The 21,637-nt window shown below is 50.9% G+C and overlaps 1 protein-coding gene and 1 long non-coding RNA gene across 2 annotated transcripts in view; both read right to left on the bottom strand.

The window, feature by feature from the left end:
• Window positions 1-21,637, bottom strand: part of LOC127924257 (catenin delta-1-like) — a 66,224-nt gene that overhangs the window by 24,498 nt on the left and 20,089 nt on the right. Inside the window, exons 3-7 of the mRNA XM_052508827.1 lie at window positions 16,012-16,083; window positions 15,591-15,716; window positions 13,662-13,951; window positions 13,382-13,547; window positions 7,319-7,342 (exon numbers count right to left, since the gene is read on the bottom strand). Of these exons, the coding sequence (XP_052364787.1) occupies window positions 7,319-7,342; window positions 13,382-13,547; window positions 13,662-13,951; window positions 15,591-15,716; window positions 16,012-16,083 (678 nt within the window). The remainder of the gene's footprint in view (window positions 1-7,318; window positions 7,343-13,381; window positions 13,548-13,661; window positions 13,952-15,590; window positions 15,717-16,011; window positions 16,084-21,637) is intronic.
• LOC127924263 (uncharacterized) lies at window positions 12,167-12,779 on the bottom strand. Its single transcript, XR_008117446.1, has 3 exons — window positions 12,710-12,779; window positions 12,406-12,559; window positions 12,167-12,260 (listed from the first exon to the last, which is right to left on the bottom strand). It is a non-coding gene; the product is annotated as an uncharacterized LOC127924263 (long non-coding RNA).

The raw sequence follows: 21,637 nt of genomic DNA on the forward strand, positions 1-21,637 counted from the left end.
TATTATAGGGTCTTCAGTCAGCATGGAACAAAGGGAGGGGTGGGGGGTCTCTTTCAAAACAACTAGTTACTGGCTAGATGGGTCTTCAGTCAGCATGGAACAAAGGGAGGGGTGGGGGAGTCTCTTTCAAAACATCTAGTTACTGGCTAGATGGGTCTTCAGTCAGCATGGAACAAAGGGAGGGGTGGGGGGGGTCTCTTTCAAAACAACTAGTTACTGGCTAGATAGGTCTTCAGTCAGCATGGAACAAAGGGAGGGGTGGGGGGGGGGGGTCTCTTTCAAAACATCTGTCAGTGCTGCTGTGAACTACATCAAAATACATTCTAAACGGGAGATGTATATAAAATATATATAGAAACATATAATTGAAGCAATATTGTTTGAGGTTCTTTGTGTTTCACCACATTTGCTTGAGGTGATTTTACTGCAACGCTGCATCCAAGTTGCTTGACAAAGGCTTTTCAAAGAGCTGTCAGTCAAGGCCAGCTCATGAATATAAGCTCCACGCCCACTCAGCCGTTCTTTTCAAACTTCCTGGTATTTAGCCAAGAGAGACAAAGTGCTTTTCAATAATTGACTTTGTGGTTTCAGAATTTCTGCAGACAAGCTGACTGCAGTGATAACGTTCTAGAAGGTGTCAAAGAAGAAGAGGTGTGATGGTTGTATCGCCAGCAAACAGGTGCCGTCCTACGACGACATTCAGAGAGGCATCCACTACATCAACACTTTGACAGATGTCCACGCGATGCCGCTCTCAGGATGGACCCCTGGATTTAAGAGGCCAGACACCTGAGTGATGCCGCTCTCAGGATGGACCCCTGGATTTAAGAGGCCAGACATCCGAGTGATGCCGCTCTCAGGATGGACCCCTGGATTTAAGAGGCCAGACACCTGAGTGATGCCGCTCTCAGGATGGACCCCTGGATTTAAGAGGCCAGACATCCGAGTGATGCCGCTCTCAGGATGGACCCCTGGATTTAAGAGGCCAGACACCTGAGTGATGCCGCTCTCAGGATGGACCCCTGGATTTAAGAGGCCAGATATCCGAGTGATGCCGCTCTCAGGATGGACCCCTGGATTTAAATGGCCAGACATCCGAGTGATGCCGCTCTCAGGATGGACCCCTGGATTTAAGAGGCCAGACACCTGAGTGATGCCGCTCTCAGGATGGACCCCTGGATTTAAGAGGCCAGACACCTGAGTGATGCCGCTCTCAGGATGGACCCCTGGATTTAAGAGGCCAGACATCCGAGTGATGCCGCTCTCAGGATGGACCCCTGGATTTAAGAGGCCAGACATCCGAGTGATGCCGCTCTCAGGATGGACCCCTGGATTTAAGAGGCCAGACATCCGAGTGACGCCGACATTTCAGACCTTCTCTGTGTGGCCCAAGTGCAAAACTTTGATGCGTGATCATGGCGAGTGCTTCCCTAAACCTTGAGACTTATATTTGTATGGAACGTTGAACAGCTCAAACCAGTGGACCAGTGGAAAAGACTTAACCAAAGCCCACATGGATCAGCCCCAGAGAGACGGCCAGTCTGTACTCTGGTGCCGTGCGTTCATATGGATCAGCCCCAGAGAGACGGTCAGTCTGTACTCTGGTGCCGTTCACATGAATGATCATATGGATCAGCCCCAGAGAGACGGCCAGTCTGTACTCTGGTGCCGTGCGTTCATATGAATCAGCCCCAGAGAGGCGGTCAGTCTGCCGTGCGTTCATATGAATCAGCCCCAGAGAGACGGCCAGTCTGTACTCTGGTGCCGTGCGTTCATATGAATCAGCCCCAGAGAGACGGTCAGTCTGTACTCTGGTGCCGTGCGTTCATATGAATCAGCCCCAGAGAGACGGCCAGTCTGTACTCTGGTGCCGTGCGCTCATATGAATCAGCCCCAGAGAGACGGCCAGTCTGTACTCTGGTGCCGTGCGTTCATATGAATCAGCCCCAGAGAGACGGCCAGTCTGTACTCTGGTGCCGTACGTTCATATGGATCCGCCCCAGAGAGACGGTCAGTCTGTACTCTGGTGCCGTGCGTTCATATGAATCAGCCACAGAGAGACGGCCAGTCTGTACTCTGGTGCCGTGCGTTCATATGGATCAGCCCCAGAGAGACGGCCAGTCTGTACTCTGGTGCCGTACGTTCATATGAATCAGCCCCAGAGAGACGGCCAGTCTGTACTCTGGTGCCGTGCGTTCATATGAATCAGCCCCAGAGAGACGGCCAGTCTGGTGCCGTGCGTTCATATGGATCAGCCCCAGAGAGACGGCCAGTCTGTACTCTGGTGCCGTGCGTTCATATGAATCAGCCCCAGAGAGACGGCCAGTCTGTACTCTGGTGCCGTGCGTTCATATGAATCAGCCCCAGAGAGACGGCCAGTCTGTACTCTGGTGCCGTGCGTTCATATGAATCAGCCCCAGAGAGACGGTCAGTCTGTACTCTGGTGCCGTGCGTTCATATGGATCAGCCCCAGAGAGACGGTCAGTCTGTACTCTGGTGCCGTGCGTTCATATGGATCAGCCCCAGAGAGACGGCCAGTCTGTACTCTGGTGCCGTGCGTTCATATGAATCAGCCCCAGAGAGACGGCCAGTCTGTACTCTGGTGACCGTCTGTACTCTGGTTCATATGGATCAGCCCCAGAGAGACGGTCAGTCTGTACTCTGGTGCAGTGCGTTCATATGGATCAGCCCCAGAGAGACGGTCAGTCTGGTGCCGTGCGTTCATATGGATCAGCCCCAGAGAGACGGCCAGTCTGTACTCTGGTGCCGTGCGTTCATATGAATCAGCCCCAGAGAGACGGCCAGTCTGTACTCTGGTGCCGTGCGTTCATATGAATCAGCCCCAGAGAGACGGCCAGTCTGTACTCTGGTGACGTGCGTTCATATGAATCAGCCCCAGAGAGACGGTCTGTCTGTACTCTGGTGCCGTGCGTTCATATGAATCAGCCCCAGAGAGACGGTCAGTCTGTACTCTGGTGCCGTGCGTTCATATGGATCAGCCCCAGAGAGACGGTCAGTCTGGTGCCGTGCGTCTGTACTCTGGTGACGTGCGTTCATATGGATCAGCCCCAGAGAGACGGCCAGTCTGTACTCTGGTGCCGTGCGTTCATATGAATCAGCCCCAGAGAGACGGCCAGTCTGTACTCTGGTGCCGTGCGTTCATATGAATCAGCCCCAGAGAGACGGCCAGTCTGTACTCTGGTGCCGTGCGTTCATATGGATCAGCCCCAGAGAGACGGTCAGTCTGTACTCTGGTGCCGTGCGTTCATATGGATCAGCCCCAGAGAGACGGCCAGTCTGTACTCTGGTGCCGTGCGTTCATATGAATCAGCCCCAGAGAGACGGTCAGTATGTACTCTGGTGCCGTGCGTTCATATGGATCAGCCCCAGAGAGACGGCCAGTCTGTACTCTGGTGCCGTTCGTTCATATGAATCAGCCCCAGAGAGACGGCCAGTCTGTACTCTGGTGACGTGCGTTCATATGAATCAGCCCCAGAGAGACGGTCAGTCTGTACTCTGGTGACGTGCGTTCATATGAATCAGCCCCAGAGAGACGGCCAGTCTGTACTCTGGTGACGTGCGTTCATATGAATCAGCCCCAGAGAGACGGCCAGTCTGGTGACGTGCGTTCATATGAATCAGCCCCAGAGAGACGGCCAGTCTGTACTCTGGTGCCGTGCGTTCATATGGATCAGCCCCAGAGAGACGGTCAGTCTGTACTCTGGTGCCGTGCGTTCATATGAATCAGCCCCAGAGAGACGGTCAGTCTGTACTCTGGTGACGTGCGTTCATATGGATCAGCCCCAGAGAGACGGTCAGTCTGGTGTACGTTCATATGGATGTCTGTACTCTGGTGACGTGCGTTCATATGAATCAGCCCCAGAGAGACGGCCAGTCTGTACTCTGGTGCCGTGCGTTCATATGAATCAGCCCCAGAGAGACGGCCAGTCTGTACTCTGGTGCCGTGCGTTCATATGAATCAGCCCCAGAGAGACGGCCAGTCTGTACTCTGGTGCCGTGCGTTCATATGGATCAGCCCCAGAGAGACGGCCAGTCTGTACTCTGGTGCCGTGCGTTCATATGGATCAGCCCCAGAGAGACGGCCAGTCTGTACTCTGGTGCCGTGCGTTCATATGAATCAGCCCCAGAGAGACGGCCAGTCTGTACTCTGGTGCCGTGCGTTCATATGGATCAGCCCCAGAGAGACGGCCAGTCTGTACTCTGGTGCCGTTCGTTCATATGAATCAGCCCCAGAGAGACGGCCAGTCTGTACTCTGGTGACGTGCGTTCATATGAATCAGCCCCAGAGAGACGGTCAGTCTGTACTCTGGTGACGTGCGTTCATATGAATCAGCCCCAGAGAGACGGCCAGTCTGTACTCTGGTGACGTGCGTTCATATGAATCAGCCCCAGAGAGACGGCCAGTCTGGTGACGTGCGTTCATATGAATCAGCCCCAGAGAGACGGCCAGTCTGTACTCTGGTGCCGTGCGTTCATATGGATCAGCCCCAGAGAGACGGCCAGTCTGTACTCTGGTGCCGTTCGTTCATATGAATCAGCCCCAGAGAGACGGTCAGTCTGTACTCTGGTGACGTGCGTTCATATGGATCAGCCCCAGAGAGACGGTCAGTCTGTACTCTGGTGACGTGCGTTCATATGAATCAGCCCCAGAGAGACGGTCAGTCTGTACTCTGGTGACGTGCGTTCATATGAATCAGCCCCAGAGAGACGGCCAGTCTGTACTCTGGTGACGTGCGGTCATATGAATCAGCCCCAGAGAGACGGCCAGTCTGTACTCTGGTGACGTGCGTTCATATGAATCAGCCCCAGAGAGACGGCCAGTCTGTACTCTGGTGACGTGCGTTCATATGAATCAGCCCCAGAGAGACGGTCAGTCTGTACTCTGGTGACGTGCGTTCATATGAATCAGCCCCAGAGAGACGGCCAGTCTGGTGACGTGCGTTCATATGAATCAGCCCCAGAGAGACGGCCAGTCTGTACTCTGGTGCCGTGCGTTCATATGAATCAGCCCCAGAGAGACGGCCAGTCTGTACTCTGGTGCCGTGCGTTCATATGCATCAGCCCCAGAGAGACGGCCAGTCTGTACTCTGGTGCCGTGCGTTCATATGAATCAGCCCCAGAGAGACGGCCAGTCTGTACTCTGGTGCCGTGCGTTCATATGAATCAGCCCCAGAGAGACGGTCAGTCTGTACTCTGGTGACGTGCGTTCATATGAATCAGCCCCAGAGAGACGGCCAGTCTGTACTCTGGTGACGTGCGTTCATATGAATCAGCCCCAGAGACGGCCAGTCTGTACTCTGGTGCCGTGCGTTCATATGGATCAGCCCCAGAGAGACGGCCAGTCTGTACTCTGGTGCCGTGCGTTCATATGAATCAGCCCCAGAGAGACGGCCAGTCTGTACTCTGGTGCCGTGCGTTCATATGGTCTTTAACGTGTCTCCTTTTAGTTGCTGCTAAGAGACCAGAGATGCCTCTGACCCGTATCACCTCTCACCCCCTCCATCCCCTTCTCTGGTTTAGCACTTCTCAGATGTTGTTTACTCTGTGTAACCGTCATGGGTGTCAGGGTCCTTGGTTTGTGAGAGGGTCATTTGAGGGTCACATCTGCATGTGCTGTCCCCAGGGACGTTGTCACACGGGGAAAACGTGTTTGAATATAGCCTACACACATTCTCTGTGACGTTAAATAATATCTTATAATTCCATGTGGCAACTGATTCATTACTTATCCTCCCAAGCCTCTACGAATGGAATCTGACTTGGAAAGGCTAAAGGTCACAACCATAATATGTGCAAAGACTACATGGGATGTGCACGTGTGTGTGTGTGTGTGTGTACATGTTCAAACACGTGCACGCCGCATGTAGTCTTTGCACACATTATGGTTGTGACCTTTAGCCTTTCCAAGTCAGATTCCATTCGTAGAGGCTTGGGAGGATACATAATGAATCATTTGCCACGTTAAATAATATCTCTTATAATTCCATGTCACAGAGAATGTGAACATAAGTGAATGCAGCCAATGCATTCTGTTGCTTGTATGTGTACAAATGTGGCCACGTTTACATGTGTATGCAACAACGATGCAGACAGACACCGTCTGTAGAGTTACTGCATTTCATGTTTTGTGTTTTCCTATTCATTATTTGAATAAAGTTCTTAAAAGTAACTGCAAACTTTGACCTAGTTTATCTGAAAAACATGGTGTGGGGACTCAACATGTAATGACATGCAACTCATTGGATATTTGGAGTAGAGATCATGTTGGCCTCATTACAAACTCCCATTCTCTTCTTTCTAGCACTGTCTAAAACGCCAAATGGTTTTGAGGTCAATGTGACTGATTATCATAGAGCAAGTCACATATTACCTTGTCGTTCTTAAAGGGGGCTGCAGGTAGCCTAGAAGTTAGAGGGCTGGACTAGTAACCGAAAGGTTGCAAGATCGAATCCCTGAGCTGACAAGGGGGGGAAAAAATCTGTCATTCTGCTCCTGAACAAGGCAGTTTACCCACTGTTCCTCATCGAAAATAAGAATTTGTTCTTAACTGACTTGCCTAGTTAAATAAAGAAGAGAAAAAAAGGTATTGTATATACACATATACACTTATATACATATATACATATATATACACACACATTGGTTGCATTCCCCTGCTCAGACGTTGCATCAACCAATGGTTACGTGCCACGTCATCGACTGACAGATTGCTATAACATATTATGTGGTAAACCGATCCAGTTGTTGTAAGATCTGTCAGGCGTCAGCAACACCTGGGCAGAGGAACGCGCCCATTACCTTGTTGTTCTTAAAGGTGAGGTGCTGCAGGTGTATATATATATATATATATATATATATATATTACCTTGTCGTTCTTAAAGGTGAGATGCTGCAGGTGCATGTATATATATTACCTTGTTGTTCTTAAAGGTGAGGTGCTGCAGGTGTATATATATATATATATATATATTACCTTGTCGTTCTTAAAGGTGAGGCGCTGCAGGTGTATATATATATATATACATATATATTACCTTGTCGTTCTTAAAGGTGAGGTGCTGCAGGTGTATATATATATATATATATATATTACCTTGTCGTTCTTAAAGGTGAGGTGCTGCAGGTGTATATATATATATATTACCTTGTCGTTCTTAAAGGTGAGGTGCTGCAGATGTATATATATATATAATACCTTGTCGTTCTTAAAGGTCAGGTGCTGCAGGTGTATATATATATATATTACCTTGTCGTTCTTAAAGGTGAGGTGCTGCAGATGTATATATATATATAATACCTTGTCGTTCTTAAAGGTGAGGTGCTGCAGGTGTATATATATATTACCTTGTCGTTCTTAAAGGTGAGGTGCTGCAGATGCTCTTGACAGGGTCCAGTCTGTAGTTATATAATGACCTCCGGCAGCTCAGGCTTCTTAAAGGTCAGGTGCTGCAGGTGTATATAGAGAATATATACACATCACTTTCTTAAAGGTACAGAGTAGTGCTGCAGATTCCATATCTATGAATCCAGTTCCATAATACATTGTCCCTTCTTAAAGGTGACTTGACCTGCAGATGTATATATCAGGTATACAATGGCCCAGACCTTGTTGTTCTTAAGCCAGGTCAGGTGATCTGCAGGTGTATATATATATATTACCTTGTCTTTGTAATGTTCTTAAAGGTGAGGTGCTGCAGGTGTATATATCATATATATATTACCTTGTCGTTCTTAAAGGTGAGGTGCTGCAGGTGTATATATATATATTACCTTGTCCCTCTTAAAGGTGAGGTGCTGCAGGTGTATATATATATATTACCTTGAGAGAGAGTTCTTAAAGTGAGGTGCTGCTCTAACAGGTGAAACTCAAATATAAATATTACCTTGTGTTCAAAAAGGTGAGGTGCCTGAAACACAAGGTGTCCTACTTCAGTATATATAATAATATTACCTTGTCGCTTTTTCCAAAGTGACTTACAGTCATGTGCTGCATACATTCTGTATATATACCCACTACCCTGGCGTTAGCGCCATGCTCTTGTACAGAAGGATTCTTAAAGGTAAATTAGACCAACTTTTATGCCTGTGCACAAAGCTACAGGTGAATTTCTCCTCATCTCCTGACACCGTTCCACTGGGATAATATAAGATTCCTAGTTCTAATTGACTGACTTGTGTGATTCATTTACCAGGTGAAACAGAAACAGAGGTAGCCACTGCAGCTGCAGGTTCACAAATGTGAGTGAAATGCAGGCACTGTTGGCCCCCACCAACATGGCTACACAAACAAAACAAAAATGACAAAATGGTCCAGTCTGTATTAGTTGGTCCGAACCTGCAGGTATATTGCATGTGACCTGACATAACAAATATGACCCCTGCCCCCAAGGAGGTTACCAGCCAGGCATGTCTCCAGGAACCTGACAAGCAGCAGGGTTCTCCTCTTCACTCAGGTGAAACTCAAGTGAAAAACAACCTAACTGAACAAAGCCAATATAAATAGCCAGGAAACAAAGGACAGAGAAGAGTTAAGTAATCAATAGCTTACTTTGTGGACACTACACTGGTAGGGGTCAGTAGGGAGTCCTAAAATTCCAAGGAGGACATACACTGGTCGGACACTACAAACACTACAGATGCGGACACTACAGAGGTTAGTAGCAGAGCGGACACTACACTGGTAGGGGGTTAGTAGGATTGGACACTACACTGGTAGAGGTTGTACTGGAGCTAACATGTGACACTACACTGGACAGAGTCCTAGTCAGGTAGACACTACCTGGTTAGTAGGGAGCGGACACTACACTGGTAGGGGTTAGTAGGGAGCGGACACTACACTGGTAGGGGTTAGTAGGAGCGGACACTACACTGGTAGGGGTTAGTAGGGAGCGGACACTACACTGGTAGGGGTTAGTAGGGACTTTGGACACTACACTGCAGTTAGTAGGGAGCGGACACTACACTGGTTTTATTAGTAGGGAGTGACACTACACTGGTATGGGAGCGGACACTACACTGGTAGGTGGGGAGCGGACACTACACTGGTAGGGGGGACACTACACTGGTAGGGAGCGGACACTACACTGGTAGGGGGTGCACTCACCAGTAGGGAGATGTCTCCGGACACTACACTGGTAGAGGAAGAGGTTAGTAGGGAGCGGACACTACACTGGTAGGGAGCGGACACTACACTGGTAGGGAGCGGACACTACACTGGTAGGGAGCGGACACTACACTGGTAGGGAGCGGACACTACACTGGTAGGGAGCGGACACTACACTGGTAGGGAGCGGACACTACACTGGTAGGGAGCGGACACTACACTGGTAGGGAGTGGACACTACACTGGTAGGGGTTAGTAGGGAGTGGACACTACACTGGTAGGGTTTAGTAGGGAGAGGACACTACACTGGTAGGGGTTAGTAGGGAGTGGACACTACACTGGTAGGGGTTAGTAGGGAGTGGACACTACACTGGTAGGGGTTAGTAGGGAGTGGACACTACACTGGTAGGGGTTAGTAGGGAGTGGACACTACACTGGTAGGGGTTAGTAGGGAGTGGACACTACACTGGTAGGGAGTGGACACTACACTGGTAGGGGTTAGTAGGGAGTGGACACTACACTGGTAGGGGTTAGTAGGGAGTGGACACTACACTGGTAGGGGTTAGTAGGGAGTGGACACTACACTGGTAGGGGTTAGTAGGGAGTGGACACTACACTGGTAGGGGTTAGTAGGGAGTGGACACTACACTGGTAGGGAGTGGACACTACACTGGTAGGGGTTAGTAGGGAGAGGACACTACACTGGTAGGGGTTAGTAGGGAGAGGACACTACACTGGTAGGGGTTAGTAGGGAGAGGACACTACACTGGTAGGGGTTAGTAGGGAGTGGACACTACACTGGGACACTACACTGGTAGGGGTTAGTAGGGAGAGGACACTACACTGGTAGGGGTTAGTAGGGAGTGGACACTACACTGGTAGGGGTTAGTAGGGAGTGGACACTACACTGGTAGGGGTTAGTAGGGAGAGGACACTACACTGGTAGGGGTTAGTAGGGAGTGGACACTACACTGGTAGGGGTTAGTAGGGAGAGGACACTACACTGGTAGGGGTTAGTAGGGAGTGGACACTACACTGGTAGGGGTTAGTAGGGAGAGGACACTACACTGGTAGGGTTAGTAGGGAGGGACACTACACTGGTAGGGGTTAGGGAGAGGACACTACACTGGTAGGGGTTAGTAGGGAGCGGACACTACACTGGTAGGGGTTAGTAGGGAGAGGACACTACACTGGTAGGGGTTAGTAGGGAGAGGACACTACACTGGTAGGGGACACTACACTGGTAGGGGAGTGGACACTACACTGGTAGGGGTTAGTAGGGAGAGGACACTACACTGGTAGGGGTTAGTAGGGAGTGGACACTACACTGGTAGGGGTTAGTAGGAGAGGACACTACACTGGTAGGGGTTAGGTGGACACTACACTGGTAGGGGTTAGTAGGGAGGACACTACACTGGTAGGGGTTAGTAGGGAGTGGACACTACACTGGTAGGGGTTAGTAGGGAGAGGACACTACACTGGTAGGGGTTAGTAGGGAGCGGACACTACACTGGTAGGGGTTAGTAGGGAGTGGACACTACACTGGTAGGGGTTAGTAGGGAGAGGACACTACACTGGTAGGGGTTAGTAGGGAGCGGACACTACACTGGTAGGGGTTAGTAGGGAGTGGACACTACACTGGTAGGGGTTAGTAGGGAGAGGACACTACACTGGTAGGGGTTAGTGGACACTACACTGGTAGGGGTTAGTAGGGAGCGGACACTACACTGGTAGGGGTTAGTAGGGAGAGGACACTACACTGGTAGGGGTAGGGAGAGGACACTACACTGGTAGGGGTTAGTAGGGAGAGGACACTACACTGGTAGGGGTTAGTAGGGAGTGGACACTACACTGGTAGGGGTTAGTAGGGAGAGGACACTACACTGGTAGGGGTTAGTAGGGAGAGGACACTACACTGGTAGGGAGTGGACACTACACTGGTAGGGGTTAGTAGGGAGAGGACACTACACTGGTAGGGGTTAGTAGGGAGTGGACACTACACTGGTAGGGGTTAGTAGGGAGTGGACACTACACTGGTAGGGGTTAGTAGGGAGTGGACACTACACTGGTAGGGGTTAGTAGGGAGAGGACACTACACTGGTAGGGGTTAGTAGGGAGTGGACACTACACTGACTGAATAAACAACCAGGGATACAGAGAAGGAGACCAGACATTACTGCACACACTCCCTCCACACACACTGGGACATGTACCCTGTCCTGCGGGGCGGTCCGTGGTTGAAGGCTTGTAGGGGTTGCGTGGTACTGTTCACTGGTAGTGGATGGCCGGTCCCATGCCGTAGGGGTCTGCCTACACTGGTAGGGGTTATCCCAGACTCCTCTGGTCATCCTCCAGACACTGGTAGGGGCTCTGGGACAAACACTGGCATCCCAGACAGCACCACACTGGCACTGCCCATACGACCCACCTGACCAATACATTATCACTCAGGTTAGTAGGGAGAGGACACTGCACTGGTCCAGGGGTTAGTAACGCACTGCCCATACGACCCACCTGACACAATATATTATCACTCACTGGTAGGGGTAGTAACACACATTCTGCAGTCCAGACAGCTCCACACACACTGGTAGGGGTTAGTAGAGGACCCACCTGACCAATACATTATCATCACGTTAACACACATTCTGCAGTCCAGACAGCTCCTACACTGGTAAGTAGTGGACCCACTTTATTTAACACACACTGGTAGGGGTTATAGGACCCACCTGACCAATACACTTATCATCAGGGTTAACACACATTCTACAGTCCAGACAGCTCCAACACACTGGCCTTACGACCCACCTGACCAATACATTATCATCACGTTAAAACACATTCTGCAGTCCAGACAGCTGAATAAACAACACTGGCCATTACTGACCCACCTGACCAATGGGACATTATCCTCGGTCCGTGGTTGAACACACATTCTGTACTGTCCAGACAGCTCCCAACGCACTGCCCATACGACCCACCTGACCAATATATATCACCACGTTGGGACAAACATTCTGCATCCCAGACAGCTCCAACACACTGGCCTTACGACCCACCTGACCAATACATTATCATCACGTTAACACACATTCTGCAGTCCAGACAGCTCCAACACACTGGCCTTACGACCCACCTAACCAGTACATTATCATCACGTTAACACACATTCTGCAGTTCAGACAGCTCCAACACACTGCCCATACGACCAATACATTATCATCACGTTAACACACATTCTGCAGTCCAGAAAGCTCCAACACACTGGCCTTACGACCCACCTGACCAATACATTATCATCACGTTAACACACATTCTGCAGTCCAGACAGCTCCAACACACTGGCCTTATGACCCACCTGACCAATACATTATCATCACGTTAACACACATTCTGCAGTCCAGACAGCTCCAACACACTGGCCTTACGACCCACCTGACCAATACATTATCATCACGTTAACACACATTCTACAGTCCAGACAGCTCCAACACACTGGCCCACCCACCTGACCAATACATTATCATCACGTTAATACACATTCTGCAGTCCAGACAGCTCCAACACACTGGCCTTACGACCCACCTGACCAATACATTATCATCACGTTAACACACATTCTGCAGTCCAGACAGCTCCAACACACTGGCCTTACAACCCACCTGACCAATACATTATCATCACGTTAACACACATTCTACAGTCCAGACAGCTCCAACACACTGGCCTTACGACCCACCTGACCAATACATTATCATCACGTTAATACACATTCTGCAGTCCAGACAGCTCCAACACACTGGCCGTACGACCCACCTGACCAATACATTATCATCACGTTAACACACATTCTGCAGTCCAGACAGCTCCAACACACTGGCCTTACGACCCACCTGACCAATACATTATCATCACGTTAACACACATTCTACAGTCCAGACAGCTCCAACACACTGGCCTTACGACCCACCTGACCAATACATTATCATCACGTTAACACACATTCTACAGTCCAGACAGCTCCAACACACTGGCCTTACGACCCACCTGACCAATACATTATCATCACGTTAACACACATTCTGCAGTCCAGACAGCTCCAACACACTGCCACTACGACCCACTTTATTTAACACACACGCCATACGACCCACCTGACCAATACATTATCATCACGTTAACACACATTCTACAGTCCAGACAGCTCCAACACACTGGCCTTACGACCCACCTGACCAATACATTATCATCACGTTAACACACATTCTGCAGTCCAGACAGCTCCAACACACTGCCACTACGACCCACTTTATTTAACACACACGCCATACGACCCACCTGTGGCTGTGCTGCGTATGGGTCCAGCTGGTTCCTGCTGATGGCTCTGTATCCTGAGTCCAGGGTCCGGTACCCATCAGCTGGCCTGGAGGGGAGAAGTAGAGAGGAGAGAGTTAAGGAGGGAGAAAGGAGAGGATATACCCGTTGTCTCCCAACTCTACGTCTATGGAGAAAGAGACAACAGATCCACCTGTCCTACCTGTAGCGGTCGTCCATGCGTGCTCCCCTGCTCAGGCTGGCGTAGGTCTCCCCTATGGAGGGAGGGCCCTGGCGGTAGTCCTCGTACCCTCCCGGGGGTCCGTAGTGGTAGTTTCGGGGCACGGTGTTGGTGGGGTAGTCCATGGGAGGACCTGGCTGTCTGTAGACCCGCTCCATGGGGGTGGTGTAACCCCCTACACCTGTCATAGACCCCCCTCCATCCAGGGAGAGGTTGTCAGACACAGAGGGGATGACTGTACGAGTCATGGTAGTCTTCACTACCTTCTTTACCTGGGGAGAGGGAGATGACATGAGTCAGGGGAGAGAGGTTAGTGTCAGACACAGAGGAGGTGACATGAGTCAGGGGAGAGAGGTTAGTGTCAGACACAGAGGAGGTGACATGAGTCAGGGGAGAGAGGTTAGTGTCAGACACAGAGGAGATGACATGAGTCAGGGGAGAGAGGTTAGTGTCAGACACAGAGGAGATGACATGAGTCAGGGGAGAGAGGTTAGTGTCAGACACAGAGGAGATGACATGAGTCAGGGGAGAGAGGTTAGTGTCAGACACAGAGGAGATGACATGAGTCAGGGGAGAGAGAGGTTAGTGTCAGACACAGAGGAGATGACATGAGTCAGGGGAGAGAGAGGTTAGTGTCAGACACAGAGGAGATGACATGAGTCAGGGGAGAGAGAGGTTAGTGTCAGACACAGAGGAGATGACATGAGTCAGGGGAGAGAGGTTAGTGTCAGACACAGAGGAGATGACATGAGTCAGGGGAGAGAGGTTAGTGTCAGACACAGAGGAGATGACATGAGTCAGGGGAGAGAGGTTAGTGTCAGACACAGAGGAGATGACATGAGTCAGGGGAGAGAGGTTAGTGTCAGACACAGAGGAGATGACATGAGTCAGGGGAGAGAGGTTAGTGTCAGACACAGAGGAGATGACATGAGTCAGGGGAGAGAGGTTAGTGTCAGACACAGAGGAGATGACATGAGTCAGGGGAGAGAGGTTAGTGTCAGACACAGAGGAGATGACATGAGTCAGGGGAGAGAGGTTAGTGTCAGACACAGAGGAGATGACATGAGTCAGGGGAGAGAGGTTAGTGTCAGACACAGAGGAGATGACATGAGTCAGGGGAGAGAGGTTAGTGTCAGACACAGAGGAGATGACATGAGTCAGGGGAGAGAGGTTAGTGTCAGACACAGAGGAGATGACATGAGTCAGGGGAGAGAGGTTAGTGTCAGACACAGAGGAGGTGACATGAGTCAGGGGAGAGAGAGGTTAGTGTCAGACACAGAGGTGACATGAGTCAGGGGAGAGAGGTTAGTGTCAGACACAGAGGAGATGACATGAGTCAGGGGAGAGAGGTTAGTGTCAGACACAGAGGAGGTGACATGAGTCAGGGGAGAGAGAGGTTAGTGTCAGACACAGAGGAGATGACATGAGTCAGGGGAGAGAGGTTAGTGTCAGACACAGAGGAGGTGACATGAGTCAGGGGAGAGAGGTTAGTGTCAGACACAGAGGAGATGACATGAGTCAGGGGAGAGAGGTTAGTGTCAGACACAGAGGTGACATGAGTCAGGGGAGAGAGAGGTTAGTGTCAGACACAGAGGAGATGACATGAGTCAGGGGAGAGAGGTTAGTGTCAGACACAGAGGAGATGACATGAGTCAGGGGAGAGAGGTTAGTGTCAGACACAGAGGAGATGACATGAGTCAGGGGAGGGGTAGAGGTTGGAGAGGAAAAGGAGGGGAGAAAAGGGTAAGTTAGAGAAAGTAGGGGGTGTGGAGGCAGAAAAGGTCAATCAAATAGCTAATGTCATTCACAATCCTCAAGTGTAAACTGTGTGTGTGTGTGTGTGTGTGTGTGTGTGTGTGTGTGTGTGTGTGTGTGTGTGTGTGTGTGTGTGTGTGTGTGTAAAGGTAGTACCGTAGTTTCTGTGCGGCGCGTGGTGCCATCTTCGCTGGTTTCCACGGAGATGACGGGGGGCACCTCGTGCGGGTCCTCCTCCACGGTAACCGTCTCCTGGACGACTTGACCAGGCTCCATCCTGTACTGAAGAATGGAGACAGACTCCGTTACACCCACACACACAATATAACACACACACACAGATAAATGCACACTAGCGAACTTAATTAACACAGGCAAACATGTCACACACACAGATACATAGACAGTCACACAACTGACAAAGAGGAAGACATATTGCGGTACACACACACAGATACAGACAGTCACACAACTGACAAAGAGGAAGACATATTCCGGTACACACACACAGATACATAGACAGTCACACAACTGACAAAGAGGAAGACATATTCCGGTACACACACACACAGCTTACATGTGTCCCGTTGACGTATCCCTCGTTCAGCGTGAGCCTCTCTATGTCCGCATCACAAGAAACACGCCCATTCTGTAGAGCGAAGGGGAAGACAGGAGTAGTTTACACAAGAGGACAGCGTGTGTGTGTGTGTGTATGTGTGTCAACCGCAGGGCCAGTGGCCAAGGAGGAGCAGAGTTATTCCAAACATTCAGAGGAGCAGGTTAACGCAGGACACAGAGAGAATGTCATGACATCAGAGCCCCAGGCTCCTTTCACACGCACAGGCACCACCACATCCCATTCAGTCAACGCCAGACAACAGGCACCACCACATCCCATTCATTCAACCCCAGACAACAGGCATCACCACATCCCATTCATTCAACCCCAGACAACAGGCACCACCACATCCCATTCATTCAACCCCAGACAACAGGCACCACCACATCCCATTCATTCAACCCCAGACAACAGGCACCACCACATCCCATTCAGTCAACCCCAGACAACAGGCACCACCACATCCCATTCAGTCAACCCCAGACAACAGGCACCACCACATCCCATTCAGTCAACCCCAGACAACAGGCATCACCACATCCCATTCATTCAACCCCAGACAACAGGCACCACCACATCCCATTCAGTCAACCCCAGACAACAGGCACCACCACATCCCATTCAGTCAACAGGCACCACCACATCCCATTCATTCAACCCCAGACAACAGGCACCACCACATCCCATTCAGTCAACCCCAGACAACAGGCACCACCACATCCCATTCAGTCAACAGGCACCACCACATCCCATTCATTCAACCCCAGACAACAGGCACCACCACATCCCATTCAGTCAACAGGCACCACCACATCCCATTCATTCAACCCCAGACAACAGGCACCACCACATCCCATTCAGTCAACAGGCACCACCACATCCCATTCATTCAACCCCAGACAACAGGCACCACCACATCCCATTCAGTCAACAGGCACCACCACATCCCATTCATTCAACCCCAGACAACAGGCACCACCACATCCCATTCAGTCAACCCCAGACAACAGGCACCACCACATCCCATTCAGTCAACAGGCACCACCACATCCCATTCATTCAACCCCAGACAACAGGCACCACCACATCCCATTCAGTCAACAGGCACCACCACATCCCATTCAGTCAACCCCAGACAACAGGCACCACCACATCCCATTCAGTCAACAGGCACCACCACATCCCATTCATTCAACCCCAGTCAACAGGCACCACCACATCCCATTCATTCAACCCCAGACAACACCACATCCCATTCAGTCAACCCCAGACAACAGGCACCACCACATCCCATTCAGTCAACAGGCACCACCACATCCCATTCATTCAACCCCAGACAACAGGCACCACCACATCCCATTCAGTCAACCCCAGACAACAGGCACCACCACATCCCATTCATTCAACCCCAGACAACAGGCACCACCACATCCCATTCAGTCAACCCCAGACAACAGGCACCACCACATTCCATTCAGTCAACCCCAGACAACAGGCACCACCACATCCCATTCATTCAACCCCAGACAACAGGCACCACCACATCACATCCCATTCAGTCAACAGGCACCACCACATCCCATTCATTCAACCCCAGTCAACAGGCACCACCACATCCCATTCATTCAACCCCAGACAACACCACATCCCATTCAGTCAACCCCAGACAACAGGCACCACCACATCCCATTCAGTCAACAGGCACCACCACATCCCATTCATTCAACCCCAGACAACAGGCACCACCACATCACATCCCATTCAGTCAACAGGCACCACCACATCCCATTCAGTCAACAGGCACCACCACATCCCATTCATTCAACCCCAGACAACAGGCACCACCACATCCCATTAATTCAACCCCAGACAACAGGCACCACCACATCCCATTCAGTCAACCCCAGACAACAGGCATCACCACATCCCATTCAGTCAACCCCAGACAACAGGCACCACCACATCCCATTCATTCAACCCCAGACAACAGGCACCACCACATCCCATTCAGTCAACCCCAGACAACAGGCACCACCACATCCCATTCAGTCAACAGGCACCACCACATCTCATTCATTCAACCCCAGACAACAGGCACCACCACATCCCATTCATTCAACCCCAGACAACAGGCACCACCACATCCCATTCAGTCAACCCCAGACAACAGGCATCACCACATCCCATTCAGTCAACCCCAGACAACAGGCACCACCACATTCCATTCAGTCAACCCCAGACAACAGGCACCACCACATCCCATTCAGTCAACAGGCACCACCACATCCCATTCATTCAACCCCAGACAACAGGCACCACCACATCACATCCCATTCAGTCAACAGGCACCACCACATCCCATTCATTCAACCCCAGTCAACAGGCACCACCACATCCCATTCATTCAACCCCAGACAACACCACATCCCATTCAGTCAACCCCAGACAACAGGCACCACCACATCCCATTCAGTCAACAGGCACCACCACATCCCATTCATTCAACCCCAGACAACAGGCACCACCACATCACATCCCATTCAGTCAACAGGCACCACCACATCCCATTCAGTCAACAGGCACCACCACATCCCATTCATTCAACCCCAGACAACAGGCACCACCACATCCCATTCATTCAACCCCAGACAACAGGCACCACCACATCCCATTCAGTCAACCCCAGACAACAGGCATCACCACATCCCATTCAGTCAACCCCAGACAACAGGCACCACCACATCCCATTCATTCAACCCCAGACAACAGGCACCACCACATCCCATTCAGTCAACCCCAGACAACAGGCACCACCACATCCCATTCAGTCAACAGGCACCACCACATCTCATTCATTCAACCCCAGACAACAGGCACCACCACATCCCATTCATTCAACCCCAGACAACAGGCACCACCACATCCCATTCAGTCAACCCCAGACAACAGGCATCACCACATCCCATTCAGTCAACCCCAGACAACAGGCACCACCACATTCCATTCAGTCAACCCCAGACAACAGGCACCACCACATCCCATTCATTCAACCCCAGACAACACCACATCCCATTCAGTCAACCCCAGACAACAGGCACCACCACATCCCATTCAGTCAACAGGCACCACCACATCCCATTCATTCAACCCCAGACAACAGGCACCACCACATCACATCCCATTCAGACAACAGGCACCACCACATCCCATTCAGTCAACCCCAGACAACAGGCATCACCACATCCCATTCAGTCAACCCCAGACAACAGGCACCACCACATCCCATTCAGTCAACCCCAGACAACAGGCACCACCACATCCCATTCATTCAACCCCAGACAACAGGCACCACCACATCCCATTCATTCAACCCCAGACAACAGGCATCACCACATCCCATTCATTCAACCCCAGACAACAGGCACCACCACATCCCATTCATTCAACCCCAGACAACAGGCACCACCACATTCCATTCAGTCAACCCCAGACAACACCACATCCCATTCAGTCAACCCCAGACAACAGGCACCACCACATTCCATTCATTCAACCCCAGACAACAGGCACCACCACATTCCATTCAGTCAACCCCAGACAACAGGCACCACCACATTCCATTCAGTCAACCCCAGACAACAGGCACCACCAAATTCCATTCAGTCAACCCCAGACAACAGGCACCACCACATCCCATTCAGTCAACACCACATCCCATTCAGTCAACCCCAGACAACAGGCACCACCACATCCCATTCATTCAACCCCAGACAACAGGCACCACCACATCCCATTCATTCAACCCCAGACAACAGGCACCACCACATCCCATTCAGTCAACACCACATCCCATTCAGTCAACCCCAGACAACAGACACCACCACATCCCATTCAGTCAACAGGCACCACCACATCCCATTCATTCAACCCCAGACAACAGGCACCACCACATCCCATTCAGTCAACCCCAGACAACAGGCACCACCACATCCCATTCAGTCAACCCCAGACAACAGGCACCACCACATCCCATTCAGTCAACCCCAGACAACAGGCACCACCACATCCCATCCATTCAACCCCAGACAACAGGCACCACCACATCCCATTCAGTCAACCCCAGACAACAGGCACCACCACATTCCATCCATTCAACCCCAGACAACAGGCACCACCACATCCCATTCAGTCAACCCCAGACAACAGGCACCACCACATCCCATTCATTCAACCCCAGTCAACAGGCACCACCACATCCCATTCATTCAACCCCAGACAACACCACATCCCATTCAGTCAACCCCAGACAACAGGCACCACCACATCCCATTCATTCAACCCCAGACAACAGACACCACCACATCCCATTCAGTCAACCCCAGACAACACCACATCCCATTCAGTCAACACCACATCCCATTCATTCAACCCCAGACAACAGGCACCACCACATCCCATTCATTCAACCCCAGACAACAGGCACCACCACATCCCATTCAGTCAACCCCAGACAACAGGCACCACCACATCCCATTCATTCAACCCCAGACAACAGGCACCACCACATCCCATTCAGTCAACCCCAGACAACAGGCACCACCACATTCCATTCAGTCAACAGGCATCACCACATCCCATTCATTCAACCCCAGACAACACCACATCCCATTCAGACAACACCACATCCCATTCAGTCAACCCCAGACAACAGGCACCACCACATCCCATTCATTCAACCCCAGTCAACAGGCACCACCACATCCCATTCATTCAACCCCAGACAACACCACATCCCATTCAGTCAACCCCAGACAACAGGCACCACCACATCCCATTCATTCAACCCCAGACAACAGACACCACCACATCCCATTCAGTCAACCCCAGACAACACCACATCCCATTCAGTCAACACCACATCCCATTCATTCAACCCCAGACAACAGGCACCACCACATCCCATTCATTCAACCCCAGACAACAGGCACCACCACATCCCATTCAGTCAACCCCAGACAACAGGCACCACCACATCCCATTCATTCAACCCCAGACAACAGGCACCACCACATCCCATTCAGTCAACCCCAGACAACAGGCACCACCACATTCCATTCAGTCAACAGGCATCACCACATCCCATTCATTCAACCCCAGACAACAGGCACCACCACATTCCATTCAGTCAACCCCAGACAACAGGCACAACCACATTCCATTCAGTCAACCCCAGACAACAGGCACCACCACATCCCATTCAGTCAACCCCAGACAACAGGCACCACCACATTCCATTCAGTCAACCCCAGACAACACCACATCCCATTCATTCAACCCCAGACAACACCACATCCCATTCAGACAACACCACATCCCATTCAGACAACACCACATCCCATACAGACAACACCACATCCCATTCAGACAACACCACATCCCATTCAGACAACACCACATCCCATTCAGTCAACCCCAGACAACACCACATCCCATTCAGACAACACCACATCCCATTCAGACAACACCACATCCCATTCAGACAACACCACATCCCATTCGGTCAAGCCCAGACAACACCACATCC

The sequence above is a fragment of the Oncorhynchus keta genome, unplaced genomic scaffold (assembly GCF_023373465.1).
Source record: "Oncorhynchus keta strain PuntledgeMale-10-30-2019 unplaced genomic scaffold, Oket_V2 Un_contig_3892_pilon_pilon, whole genome shotgun sequence".
Taxonomy (NCBI): Eukaryota; Metazoa; Chordata; class Actinopteri; order Salmoniformes; family Salmonidae; genus Oncorhynchus; species Oncorhynchus keta.